Source organism: Silurus meridionalis, chromosome 18, assembly GCF_014805685.1.
Source record: "Silurus meridionalis isolate SWU-2019-XX chromosome 18, ASM1480568v1, whole genome shotgun sequence".
Taxonomy (NCBI): Eukaryota; Metazoa; Chordata; class Actinopteri; order Siluriformes; family Siluridae; genus Silurus; species Silurus meridionalis.
In genome coordinates this window covers 160,067-174,384 of record NC_060901.1, presented here as the reverse complement: position 1 = coordinate 174,384, position 14,318 = coordinate 160,067, and the positions used below count along the sequence as shown (strand labels likewise).

The window sequence follows — 14,318 nt, the reverse complement described above, 5'->3', positions numbered from 1 at the left end:
GGTGAGAAGGACTGGAAGGAGTACTGCTGGGCAGCACTCTAATGTACATCACCTCCCACGATCCTTGGGACCAGGTACAGTGTCTAGTATAGTGGGTAGTACATCTGTGGTTTTATTCCGTCCCTGGGACTGAAAGTTAAGAGGGTGGGCTTTTGGGTTTAGTTCATCGTCGGGGCGACGATGCAGAAGCCGGGGGTGGATTGTGACAGAATGAATGAGGTTCAGGTGGTGATTGACACTCCTGACCACCAATCAGTAGCGAGCAGGCACTATTTAGAGTGGGTTGGTTTGAGCCTGGCATGTGTCACGCCCGGATCCTCCCCTTTTGCGGTTGCTAAAGACATTTCGGGTATGTGCTGCTAGTATGTAGCGTTGGCTAATAAGTTTTTCTTTGCTCATTGCACTAATGGCTCATGTGTGTATCCTTAGCCTGTCTTTTCAGTGTGTCCCTGTTGGATGCTGCTTTGGATCTGTTTATTGCCCTCCCTGCAGGTATGAGGAAGTTGTTTAGCAATGTTTAGCTTTAACGCGTGTCAGGTGGCGTGAGTAATGTGCAGTCCTTGAACTTCAGTTTAACAGCAGGTTATTTGAAGGCTGCGTATCCTGAGCGGTGAATTGATTCTCAGGAACTTATCTATCCGCGTTTGGTAAGTTGTTTCGGTTTGTTAGGGGAATTACAGCATGTAGTTGTGCAATTACTTGTATCATTTATATCCTGTATCATTGTTTGTATTATAGGATCCTCCTTTTTCGTCCTGGGTGATTATTGCTGCGATTCGACTTTTCCTCGCTGCGTGCCGAGTGAACAACCTCGGCTTACAACTATTTAAAAGGGAATTCTGCTGCTGCCATTTGGCTTCTGTGATTTGTTTTAACCGGTATTGTCTGGTCTACTGTGGGGTCGAGCAACGTGCAAGTATCGGGGCTGGCTTGAAGACGACGTGGCCGCTCCTTTTGGGTTTTGCTTCCTCAACCTTTTAATCAAGTTCTTCATTGGTTTTGTTTAAGCGGTGTATATGGTGAATCATATTGTGCTTGGTGACTATCCATCATATTACGGTGGAATTGTGACCTTAATTCGCTGTTTCCTTCCTTTCTGTCTGAGATTTATTTTGCTTTTGGTTTCTTTCAGGAGCTGGGGTCCCACGGGTGAAAGGTCTTTGGTGGTGCTATTTCTACATTTGCTGTACGACACTTTTGACGTGTATGAGTGGGTGTTTTGAGTTCACGGTGAGGTGTGTGTGTGTGGAAGTGTGCTTTTGATAATTAGTGCTGATCACTCCGTGGGTAACTCCAGCCCTGTATGCAATGATTTTATGTTGTTTTGTTCATTTGGAAGTTGTGTAAATTTATTGTTTATTTTGTGTCCGATTGTTTATTTTTGTTATTTGTGTAATTGTCACTGGACCATATTCACCAGCGAGAACATTTTTGTTTTATATTTTAAAGCTAAGTTTTCAATAAACTCTGTATTGTTTTATACGATGCCCACGTTTCCTGCCTACACTCAATAATAAGGGAATCGAACTTGTGTGACCTAATAAACTCTGGGGTTTACTTCTATTTCCTGGGTATAACCCTCCCAGGTGGCGTAGTCGACTTGGTTAGTATATAAAGTTGAGCTTGGGTGTGACGAGCCCTTCGGCTCTCGCCTCTAGGCCACCCCACACCACACCCCCTCGCGTCACAGTATCATTGTGTAAAAATGTGTGTTTTGTTGCAAAGATGATGAACAGTGTCATTAAATAATGTTATGTTTGTGAAGGACATCTGTTTGTAGATCTGAAACCAGGTGAAATCCCAACCTAATCCTGAGATACTTAATGGATCAGGAATGTAGGAGCTTGTCCAGGTTCCTGTGTGTTCAGACAATCTCTACACTGGTCCTGCAGCTGATAATAACAATCTCTTCTGAAGAAACACACAGAGACTAAAGGAGAATGAGAGATGACTCTCAGTGTCTCAGCAGTAGAATTAGTACTTTATGGTTTTATCTGACTGCATTATGTGGTCATTAGTGTCACTGTGACATGCAGAAAAAATAAAGTGTGTTTTCTCTCATCCACAGTGTGTGTGATTGTGTGTATCACATCCTCCCCCTCAGCACCTGCAGTCTCTCCCAGCTGCAGCAGTGCTTCTCTGTACACTCTCACTGACCGAGGTTTTTGTACGATGCTCTAACACTGTGTGAACACATAGCTACTACTGATATAATGTAAACTCTGACAGTAGTAATCTCCTGCATCTTCAGTCTGGACTCCACTGATGGTCAGAGTGAAGTCAGTATTCGATCCACTGCCACTGAAACGAGCTGGAATTCCTGTGTATAAGCTTGTAGCCCTGTAGATTAGAAGTTTAGGAGCTTCTCCAGATTTCTGCAGGTACCAGTGCAGGTAGTTACCACTATCCACTCTGCTACTGGTTTTACAGTTGATGGTGACTGTGTTTCCTGGAACAACAGTTTGCACTGAAGGAGTCTGAGTCACAGTCACCTGACCTCTGGATGCTGTAGAGAAACATAGATTGTGTTAGTATGCTGTAAAGTGGTGTAGAATTAGTATGAAATGAAGTGTGTGAGGCTGTGAGTTGATGTTAAACTCTCACCTTGAGTCCAGAGGGCCAGTGTGCAGATGAAGACGCTGATCAAAGTCATGGTTGCTGTGGGTGAAGTTGCTGATCAGCAGCTCTCAGTCATGAAGTGTTCAAGTCACAGGACTATAAACACTCACAGAGCACTGAAGCATGGACTGCTAATGCAAAGTGTGTGTGTGTGTGTGTGTGTGTGTGTGTGTGTGTGTGTGTGTGTGTGTGTGTGTGTGTGTGTGTGTGTGTGTGTACTGCAGTGTGATGGAGGTTTTTATGACGGTTTCATTAGAATGTATCACTGTGGTACACTTTTGGTGGAGGCTCCAAACTCATGGTGAACAGTAAGTGTGTTTTCTTCTTTTTAATATTTAGGAAATTTATTTCTTAACTAATCACAAGAATTATTATTTTTATAATTGTGTGATTGATATTTATTGTGTATTATTATGCTGTGATGAGGAAAACATTTCAGTATCAGAACTGATCCCATAGAAATGTTCCTGAACATTCAACAAATCTACAATGATGATGTTAAATATGTAAGAATTCCACACTTGCTATAAATTCCACATGCAATAACTCTATAATAAACATGTCATAAATAGAGTTCCTTTGTGCTGATGTTAAATCCAGATGAAAGCTGCTGTGTGTGTTTGTGTTACACAATGAATCTTTCTGGAATCTGCTCCATTTGTATTTGCTGCAGTTCCACATGCTGAAGGTTTGAACTATAAAGTAATAAGACTTGTTTTGAAAAATGATGTTTCCCAGATAAATGATGGTGTGGAACATGTTTGTTTTGTCTCTGCACTGAAACTGATGTCAGATAATAAAGTTCTCAATGAAAATCAGTCATGAAGTCAGACTTTATTAGACTTAATGACTCTGTAAGATCAGTCAGTTCCACAAAGTTCCACAAATAGTTCTGATGTGTGTATGATGTGTGTGTGTTTCTCCTCTCCAGCGGGTCTCGTGGTGAAGCCGTCCGTGTCTCTGCTCCCTCCGTCCCCTCTGCAGCTGTCTGAGGGATCGTCCTCGCTGCTCTGCCTGCTGTCTGGCTACTCTCCACAGGGGGCGCTGGTGAGCTGGACAGTGGACGGCTCAGTGGTGAAGACCGGCGTTCTGAACAGCGCAGAAGAAGAGAAGAACGGCCGTTACAGCCTCAGCAGCACCCTGAGCCTCAGCAAAGACCTCTGGGAAAAGGGGGAGGAGTTTATCTGTAAGGTCTCCCATAACAACGTGGATCATCCAGTCACGTTCAGAAAGAGTCAGTGTTAAGGCGAGTGGATCCAAGCTAGAGTTTAACATAGAGCTGCTTCTGATCCATCTACAATAGAGTTTCAATTCTACACAACGCTGCATTTCTGTCTTTACTCTGTTCACTGTCCTGTTGCTCTTCCTGTAGTTTTTGCTGAAATAAAGCTGAGTTTTGGACGTTGTGTGTTTCTTTTATTGGAGTTAATAGTGATGATCAGTGTGATGAGAGAGTGGGATTAGCTGCAGATTCAGTGTGTGTGTTGTGCTTCAGTGAGTTTGACTGAAGGAAGTTGAACATCTGGTGAAGTTTCTGTTCTATTCTGGGAGAAATGAAACTATTCACAGTCACATTCATGTAAATATTAATTAAACCTCTGTTACCACTTTTGGTTTCTGCAAAATGAGAATTTAAATGTAGGCCACTTACAATAAAATAATAATCTAAAGCCTCAAAAACAACCACAAGGTTAAAGAGCATGATGATAACAAATGGTACTTTATGTGAATAAAACAGAAGAGTGAACCTGAAAAATAAAATCAGCAGATGGAGTGCACAGTCAGCACTTCTGATTTAACGAGAAAGCTGTTAAATATTAGATCTCTCATGAGTAAAGCTCAGAGTTGAATGTACTGTGTTTAACAGAAACAAACAGAAAATCAACTATTAAATGCCACTAGTCCTCCTGGGTATAATTATATACACCAGACCCGTCTAAATGTCAGAGGAGGCAGTGTCACAGTTATTTATAATAGTTAACGCACAAAAAAACCCCACATTTGTAGTTTTTTACACCAACATAACATATGTAACTTCCAAATAATGTCCAGTCAGTCATTTGTATTAATTATTATTTTTAGTTTCCAGGGTCCCATTCTGAGGATTTGTATTGTTCTGTTTCAGTGTGGTGGTGTTTATAGTTCTGAGTTTGATGCTCACTTTTGCCCTTATTGGAGAAACAGAGAATAGACTCTCCTCTAAAAACTGTAATTCAATTGATGTCCATGAAACAATTTAGACTTCATAATGTGGACTTTACATGGTTGACACTGTGGTCCTAATTCTGTAATTATACAAAATTGACAATCCAACAAGATCTTTTCTAGAGAGAAAAGACTAATTATGTCTAATAATGATTTACAGCCCAGAACAAACTGTACACACTGAGGATATAAAAAGTACAAAAAACAACACAAAACAGCTCTTACGAGGCAAAATTCCTGCTCTACAGAAGAGAATACACTCACAAATACATCAGGAGTAAAATGCAGAATGATTTATTTAAAACACAAGAATGAAATGTATCAGTTACAGTGTAAAATATTAACACCTGTAACTAGAATTGTTGTCGTTTCTGTAAAACACTGTGTTTGAGTAAAATACACCATGATGTGATGCGTATCCAAATACTTTGGTCTTCTTCTTTATTATTTTATTACTCTACATATCTTTTTGATTAGACATTCCTGTGACAGGTACAGATGCATGATGTGTCATTTAGAAATGATTCACAAACCATTTATATGATTCATGTGTCTCGTATAGTGATTGGACAGTATTGGACGGATTGGTCTCGGACTGTTCAGGTGTATTACATTTTTTTTTTTCATTACAAAACGAAGCCCTTGCTAATACAAAGTCAACGCAAAGTTGATCAAATCACTCAGTTGAGCAGAATCATTTCAGTTTCTCATCATTTTATGATCTGGTTGTGTTTTGGAATACGATCAAAGAATTTGCATGAGTAGACACTTTGGGGAAATTTGGCTCTAAAAACTCAGACATGAGCACAATAACTGTTATAAAGATCTGTAAAGCGCGAGCTTCTTTAAGAGACAGGAGCAAATCAGCCACAGGTAGAGGAAATGCCCTTTGACTCTTCATTTACAATGTAAAAAACTCATATAAAAGACAGAAACATGAGCAAACCCTGATGTAGACCAAATACAAATGCAGATTTGGTTAAAGTATGTAAAATAATTAAATATATATGAGTAGTTATAACAATACATTACATACTGTATGTCACTTCTATGAAAGGGACGTCACAGACAGGATCCATTTACATCAGAAGGATGAACTCAGTAACTCAGACCAGCAAAGAAAGAGGTGAAAACTGTAGACGTCACTGGGGGACTTTTTTTTACTTGTCTTTTACTTGTCAGTCTCAGCTCTATAATGAGTTTATTTAATGAATATTAATGTTTTTAAAATAAAATATTAACTTTATAATAATGTTCAACATTCATAAAGAAATGTTGAGTAAATTATATTTTCAACAAAATATAAATATAATAAATATTTCCATAAGTCTGTAAAATGGGATGAAGATAATTATTGTGCAGTAAATCAGAAAGATCAGGAAATGTTTGTAAATCTACAGATGTGAAAGGTGGACTCCTGTTACAGATGTGTTACAGATGTGTGTATTAGCGTGTTAGTGTGTTGTGTTTTCTCTCATCCACAGTGTGTGTGATTGTGTGTATCACATCCTCCCCCTCAGCACCTGCAGTCTCTCCCAGCTGCAGCAGTGCTTCTCTGTACACTCTCACTGACCGAGGTTTTTGTACGATGCTCTAACACTGTGTGAACACATAGTTACTACTGATCACATGAACACTCTGACAGTAGTAATCTCCTGCATCTTCAGTCTGGACTCCACTGATGGTCAGAGTGAAGTCAGTATTCGATCCACTGCCTCTGAAACGATCTGGAATTCCTGATTCTAATTCAGTAGCATCATGGATGAGAAGTTTAGGAGCTTCTCCGAGTTTCTGCAGGTACCAGTGCAGTGTATCACCACTATACACACTGCTACTGGTTTTACAGTTGATGGTGACTGTGTTTCCTGGAACAACAGTTTGCACTGAAGGAGTCTGAGTCACAGTCACCTGACCTCTGGATCCTGTAGAGAAACATAGATTGTGTTTGTATGCTGTAAAGTGGTGTAGAATTAGTATGAAATGAAGTGTGTGAGGCTGTGAGTTGATGTTAAACTCTCACCTTGAGTCCAGAGGGCCAGTGTGCAGATGAAGACGCTGATCAAAGTCATGGTTGCTGTGGGTGAAGTTGCTGATCAGCAGCTCTCAGTCATGAAGTGTTCAAGTCACAGGACTATAAACACTCACAGAGCACTGAAGCATGGACTGCTAATGCAAAGTGTGTGTGTGTGTGTGTGTGTGTGTGTGTGTGTGTGTGTGTGTGTGTGTGTGTGTGTGTGTGTGTGTGTGTGTGTGTGTACTGCAGTGTGATGGAGGTTTTTGTACGACGGTTTCATTAGAATGTATCACTGTGGAGGACTTTTGGTGGAGGCTCCAAACTCATGGTGAAAAGTAAGTAAAAGTTGATTTTCTTTATCAGTTACTTTAATGAATAAACTTCAGATAAACTGTAGATTAAAATGATGAGAGTTGAAATTGACATCACATGAAGGATTGATGAGTAATTTATAACAGTATCATAAAGGATCCATAATAAATGTGTATGAACATTCAGCTGCTGTCAGGTCTATAAATGATACATTATATATGAACTATGCAGTAATGAGATTTGTTCGATTTCTTGCACATCATTAATTTCATTATTATTTTATTTGAACACAAAGACATTATTGAGATTCGACACCAGAATAAAGCTGAACAAAGTTCTAGTGGCTCCACGATGTAAAGAGGAATTAGGAAATGTTCTCCTACTGCTGGAACACATTTGTGCTGCTGCAGAGTTTCCAGTTTTGTCTCTATTGGAGTTCAGAGCGTTTACAGAATTCACTCAGTGAGAGTTTCAGTGTTGGAACCCAGTTTTAGATGCAGTTCCTGAATAGAAGTGAATGAAACATGAAATCAGAAAGAAAATGGATTCTGGTGTGCAGTTAAAACTTAATTCCCCTCTAAGAGCTTTTCTCACTGTCTAAACATATAAAACCTTTCTGCTCTCCAGCGGGTCTCGTGGTGAAGCCGTCCATGTCTCTGCTCCTCCGTCCCTCTGCAGCTGTCTGAGGGATCGTCCTCGCTGCTCTGCCTGCTGTCTGGCTACTCTCCACAGGGGGCGCTGGTGAGCTGGACAGTGGACGGCTCAGAGGTGAAGACCGGTGTTCTGAACAGCGCAGAAGAAGAGAAGAACGGCCGTTACAGCCTCAGCAGCACCCTGACCCTCAGCAAAGACCTCTGGGAAAAGGGGGAGGAGTTTATCTGTAAGGTCTCCCATAACAACGTGGATCATCCAGTCACGTTCAGAAAGAGTCAGTGTTAAGGCGAGTGGATCCAAGCTAGAGTTTAACATAGAGCTGCTTCTGATCCATCTACAATAGAGTTTCAATTCTACACAACGCTGCATTTCTGTCTTTACTCTGTTCACTGTCCTGTTGCTCTTCCTGTAGTTTTTGCTGAAATAAAGCTGAGTTTTGGACGTTGTGTGTTTCTTTTATTGGAGTTAATAGTGATGATCAGTGTGATGAGAGAGTGGGATTAGCTGCAGATTCAGTGTGTGTGTTGTGCTTCAGTGAGTTTGACTGAAGGAAGTTGAACATCTGGTGAAGTTTCTGTTCTATTCTGAGAGAAATGAAACTATTCACAGTCATGTTCATGTAAATATTAATTACACCTCTGTTACCACTTTTGGTTCTCTGCAAAATGAGAATTTAAATGTAGGCCACTTACAAGTAAAAGAATAATCTAAAGCCTCAAAAACAACCACAAGGTTAAAGTGCATGATGATAACTAATGGTACCTGATTTGAATAAAACATAAGAGTCTTCTTCTTCTTCTTTTGGCTGCTCCCATTACGGGTCGCCACAGCGGATCATCCGTCTCCAAACCCCCCTGTCCTCTAAATCTGCCTCTTTCACACCAACTACCTGCATGTCTTCCCTCACCACATCCATGAACCTCCTCCTTGGCCTTCCTCTTTTCCTCCTACCTGGTGGCTCCATCCTCAGCATTTTTCTACCAATATAATTCATGTCTCTCCTCTGCACATGTCCAAACCATCTCAATTTTGCCTCCCTCACCTTGTCACCAAAACATCCTACATGCGCTGTCCCTCTAATAAACTCATTTCTAATATTGTCCATCCTCGTCACTCCCAACGAAAACCTAAACATCTTCAGCTCTGCTACCTCCAGCTCCACCTCCTGTCTTCTACTCAATGCCACTGTCTCTAATCCATACAACATCGCAGGTCTCATCACAGTCCTATAAACTTTCCCTATCATTCTTACAGATTCCTGTCACTCTTCTCCACCCACTCCACCTGCCTGCACTCTCTTCTTTACTTCTCTAACACACTCCATTACTTTGCACTGTTGACCCCAGGTACCTGAACTCCTCCACCTTCTCCACCTTTTCTTCCTGCAACCGCATCACTCCACTGCCCTCCGCTCTTTCAAACACATGTACTCTGTCTTACTCCTACTGACTTTCATTACCCTTCTCTCCAGCATGTACCTCCACCTCTCCAGGCTCTTCTCAACCTGCTCACTACTCTCACCACAAATCACAATATCATCCATAACATCATAGTCCAGGAGACTCCTGTCTGACCTCGTCCGTCAACCTGTTCATCACTACTGCAAACAGGAAAGGGCTCAGGGCCGATCCTTGATGTAGTCCAACCCCTCACCTGAACCAGTCTGTTTACTGCACTTCACTGCTGTCATGCTGTTGCTCACAGATGGTACCTCTTCTCTCAACCCTGGCTTCCACTACTCTTTCCCATAACTTAATGGTGTGACTGATCAACTTAATTCCCCTGTAGTTACTGCAGGTCTGCACATCTCCCTTATGCTTAAAGATGGGGTATCAGCACACTCCTTCTCCGTTCCTCAGAAGCATCTTCTCATCTTCCAGAATCTTGTTAAACAATCTGGTTAAAAACTCCACTGCCATCTCTCCCTAAACATCTCCATGCTTCTACAGATATGTCATAAACTTTCCACTCTTCATCCTCTTAATCACTGCTCTCACTTCCTCCTTACTTTACCAACTCCCACATCATCAACCTTCTCTCTCTGATTTTCCTTGTTCATCAGATCCTTCCCAGCTCGGTTCCTCTGCCTGGCCAATCGCTACAAATCTTTCTCCTTCCTCAGTGTCCAACTCGTACAAGCCCTCTATGTGCCTTTTCCTTGGCTTTCACATACATCCCTCTTTACCTGCTGCCTTTTCTCATGTATCCCAATTCTGTTTTGCCTAAACTCAGACATGAGCACAATAACTGGAATAAAGATCTGTAAAGCGAGCTTCTTTAAGAGACAGGAGCAAATCAGCCACAGGTAGAGGAAATGTCTGTGACTCTTCATTTACAATGTAAAAACTCATATAAAAGACAGGAACATGAGCAAACCCTGATGTAGACCAAATACAATGCAGAGTATGTAAAAATAATTAAATATATATGAGTAGTTATAACAATACATTACATAATGTATGTCACTCCTATGAAAGGGACGTCACAGACAGGATCCATTTACATCAGAAGGATGAACTCAGTAACTCAGACCAGCAAAGAAAGAGGTGAAAACTGTAGACATCATTGGGGACTTTTTACTTGTCTTTTACTTGTCAGTCTCAGCTCTATAATGAGTTTATTTAATAAATATTAATGTTTTTATAATAAAATATTATTTCTATAATAATGTTTAATAATCATAAAGAAATGTTGAGTAAATTATATTTACAACAAAATATAAATATAATAAATATTTCCATAAGTCTGTAAAATGGGATGAAGATAATTATTGTGCAGTAAATCAGAAAGATCAGGAAATGTTTGTAAATCTACAGATGTGAAAGATGGACTCCTGTTACAGATGTGTTACAGATGTGTGTATTAGTGTGTTAGTGTGTTGTGTGTTTTCTCTCATCCACAGTGTGTGTGATTGTGTGATCACATCCTCCCCCTCAGCACCTGCAGTCTCTCCCAGCTGCAGCAGTGCTTCTCTGTACACTCTCACTGACTGAGGTTTTTGTACGATGCTCTAACACTGTGTGAACACACCACCACTATGAACACTCTGACAGTAGTAATCTCCTGCATCTTCAGTCTGGACTCCACTGATGGTCAGAGTGAAGTCAGTATTCGATCCACTGCCACTGAAACGAGCTGGAGTTCCTGTGTATAAGCTTGTAGCGTAGATCAGGAGTTTAGGAGCTTCTCCAGGTTTCTGCAGGTACCAGGCTAAAAAATCTCCATTATACACTCTGCTACTGGTTTTACAGTTGATGGTGACTGTGTTTCCTGGAACAACAGTTTGCACTGAAGGAGTCTGAGTCACAGTCACCTGACCTCTGGATCCTGTAGAGAAACATAGATTGTGTTTGTATGCTGTAAAGTGGTGTAGAATTAGTATGAAATGAAGTGTGTGAGGCTGTGAGTTGATGTTAAACTCTCACCTTGAGTCCAGAGGGCCAGTGTGCAGATGAAGACGCTGATCAAAGTCATGGTTGCTGTGGGTGAAGTTGCTGATCAGCAGCTCTCAGTCATGAAGTGTTCAAGTCACAGGACTATAAACACTCACAGAGCACTGAAGCATGGACTGCTAATGCAAAGTGTGTGTGTGTGTGTGTGTGTGTGTGTGTGTGTGTGTGTGTGTGTGTGTGTGTGTGTGTGTGTGTGTGTGTGTGTGTGTGTGTGTGTTTAAAAACACGTTTTCTTTTTTTCTCTCAGTTTATTATTAGAACGTCTGACTGTGCATCAATGGAGAAGATGTAGAAGAGCGGAAACATCTATAGCTTCTTAATGATAAATTTCATTAGTCATATGATCCATGAATGTATTTATTTATTTATTTATTTATTTATTTATATTTTTTATTGAAATAATCACAGCATTGGATGTTTTTATGATGTCACACTGCACCCTGGTGGTGACTCCTGTAAATGTAGACACTGAAGTTTAATAATCAGGGCTTTAACGTTACTCTTTTTCTTGTATCTACAGTCCCTGACAAAAGTCTTGTCGCTTATCTATTTTGTAGAAACACCTGCTATTAACCTGACTTCTAATTAATCAATTGGTGTTAGAAATAGCTCATATGAAAAGCTAAAACCCTCCCAAATGATGTTTAATGCACTGAAATAAATTAGTTTCACTGAAAAAAGATTTACCGTATTTTTCGGACTATAAGCCGATACTATTTTCCTACGTTTTAAGCCCCGCGGCTTAAACAATGAAGCGGCTAATTTATGGATTTTTCCTGGGTTTTTCCCGTTTTCACAAACTTCAAGTCAAAAAACTGAACCCCATAACATTAGACCAATGAAATTTCCGAACAGAAACGAAAAAACGCACCTCACCTGTGTTCTGAGCTGCACGGCATCGGGAGAAAAACTTCCACCGGTGTTGATTTTTAAACGCACGACGATGGCAAAAGATAAACTCCCGAGAGAAATACAGTAGTTGTGAAAGGAAGGATGAAGACAGTGAACAATGACTTTCTTGGTCGGCTACTGTTTAGATACAAGCCGTTGTAACGCGTTGAGTCTGGGTGAAGGGAGAGCTCACTAACTCCAGTTACAACAGAAATCATATAAGCACAGACAGGTTTCCAAAACTCCTGCTTTTTTATTATTCTTGGCAACAGCGTTACGGGTTAGTCAAAGAAACTTAGAGATGAGCATCAGAAAATAATGAGCACATAATCCACAGTCTCACACGCGTGCACGCGCACACACACACACACACACACACGCAGTAATACTGAAAGAATGCAGTGACATGCTGTTCCCAAAATGCCGCTCAACTCTTGAAGGAGCCACAACATATTTCACCCGTTACACCGTGTAATAGACACTGTCTTTCGGTAAAGCCTGTGTAAAGTTCATTAGTTTTAGTGTAGACACACTTATTTATGTTAAAAATAAAAATGTTTGTAAAATTCAGTGGGTGTGGCTTATATAACGGTGCGCTTTATAGTCCGGAAATTACGGTATCATTTAATCAAGACAGAAAGGTCAAATTTTGGCAAGACAAAAGTTTTGTCTCTACAGATATTAAACAAATTTACTGCAAATACAAAAATATGTCAGCAAATTAAGTAGTGGTGATGCGAGATCCAAATTTAATATCTTGTATGACTTCCATGAGCTTGAAGGACTGCATCCATGTGGTTTGGCAAGGATTCATACAATTTATTGATGAAGTCATCAGGAATAGCAAAGAAAGCAGTCTTGCATGCCTCCCAGAGTTCATCAATATTCTTTGGTTTCATCTTCCATGCTTCCTCTTTCATCCTACCCCACATATGCTCAATGATGTTCATGTCTGGTGACTGGGCTGGCCATTCCTGGAGCATCTTGATCTTTTTCACCTTGAGGAACTTTGATGTGGAGATGGACGAATGCGATGGAGCATCATCCTGCTGCAGAATTTGGCCTCTTTTATGGTTGGGAATATAAGAGGTAGCTAAGATTTCTTATTCATATACATACTCAGTGAGGCACAAAGGCAGAGCAACGTTCCAGAGCAAGAGGCTGCATGACACTCCAGTAGGCAAGGAAAACTAGAGGAGCTCTCAGCAAGCATCTTCTTCAGCAGGCCTCAGAGACTGAGCGATGCATTCAGTGGGGCTCGGAGACTCCCAGCAGGTTGTGGGGTCTAAAGGGTCAGCGGTCTCAGCAGATCTACTGTGGCCACCCAGGACAAGAGGTATACAATAAAGGGAGGAGGTTTGAGAAGATGATGTCTAAATCAGCACTAGACTACATGAACTATCAGCTCCTGCACATATCACATGACAGCTTCCTGTCACTCATCACTCACCAGGTGTCAGCGAGCACGGGTGCAACAGTAGGTGCAGAGTGACTTGATGGAGGACCCAAATGCAGGATGCACACAAGGTTATGAAAAAAAGAATTTAATATATATAGTATAGCAGAGGGCAATACAGGAAGCAAAACCAAAAACCAAAACAGTGCAAAATCCATAAACTGGCAAACTAAGCAAAACAGGACAGAGCAAAAAGACAAACCAAAAACAGTCCAAAGTCCAAAACCAGGAAAATAGGGTGTTTATTACCCAGTAAAAGCCTTGATATTTATAAATGTGTATTTAAAACACAGATATTTAAAAAGAATAATACATCAAAAGATCTAATATCTACCAAACTACAAAATCACTCAGTGTTGAATTGAGGTTTTGGACATTTATTCCAGCTCATAAATCCTATAAAACATGCAGCATTAAACATGAACTTCCAGCAGATGAACATCTCATAATACTGTCTGGAAGTGAGAAATGTACAGGTTGTTTTACTCCATACACATGAACTTACTTTGATCAGAAACACAATCATACTCCAAATCAATTAATCAATAAAGTCAATAAAAGAATCCCAAACTGCTGTGTGTCTTGTCCTCGCTATTAATGACGTCATTAGAGCTCCACTACTTCTAATGACCTGCTGTGACAGTGAGCTCTAATACACATCACACTGCCACCTACTGGTCATTTATGATTCTGCAACATTCATGGAGTCACTCCG

The 14,318-nt window shown here is 40.6% G+C and overlaps 1 long non-coding RNA gene and 4 gene segments (V, D, J or C); 2 read left to right on the top strand and 3 right to left on the bottom strand.

Annotated features, from left to right (window-relative positions):
* On the top strand, nucleotides 1-1,195 carry LOC124400890. 2 transcript variants are annotated; one of them, XR_006928473.1, is made up of 4 exons: nucleotides 1-492; nucleotides 572-647; nucleotides 739-958; nucleotides 1,133-1,195. It is a non-coding gene; the product is annotated as an uncharacterized LOC124400890 (long non-coding RNA). The 2 variants fall into 2 exon arrangements; XR_006928472.1 differs by lacking the exon at nucleotides 739-958.
* A 763-nt stretch (nucleotides 1,196-1,958) lies between these two features.
* LOC124400873 lies at nucleotides 1,959-2,810 on the bottom strand. The segment is given in 2 exon segments: nucleotides 1,959-2,506; nucleotides 2,605-2,810. Coding segments are annotated over 2 exon segments (378 nt in total).
* Nucleotides 2,811-2,861: 51 nt separating this feature from the next.
* On the top strand, nucleotides 2,862-4,020 carry LOC124400874. The segment is given in 2 exon segments: nucleotides 2,862-2,927; nucleotides 3,551-4,020. Coding segments are annotated over 2 exon segments (324 nt in total).
* A 2,050-nt stretch (nucleotides 4,021-6,070) lies between these two features.
* Nucleotides 6,071-7,025, bottom strand: LOC124400871. The segment is given in 2 exon segments: nucleotides 6,071-6,746; nucleotides 6,845-7,025. Coding segments are annotated over 2 exon segments (378 nt in total).
* Nucleotides 7,026-10,814: 3,789 nt separating this feature from the next.
* Nucleotides 10,815-11,284, bottom strand: LOC124401079. The segment is given in 2 exon segments: nucleotides 10,815-11,131; nucleotides 11,230-11,284. Coding segments are annotated over 2 exon segments (366 nt in total).
* Nucleotides 11,285-14,318: the final 3,034 nt, after the last annotated feature.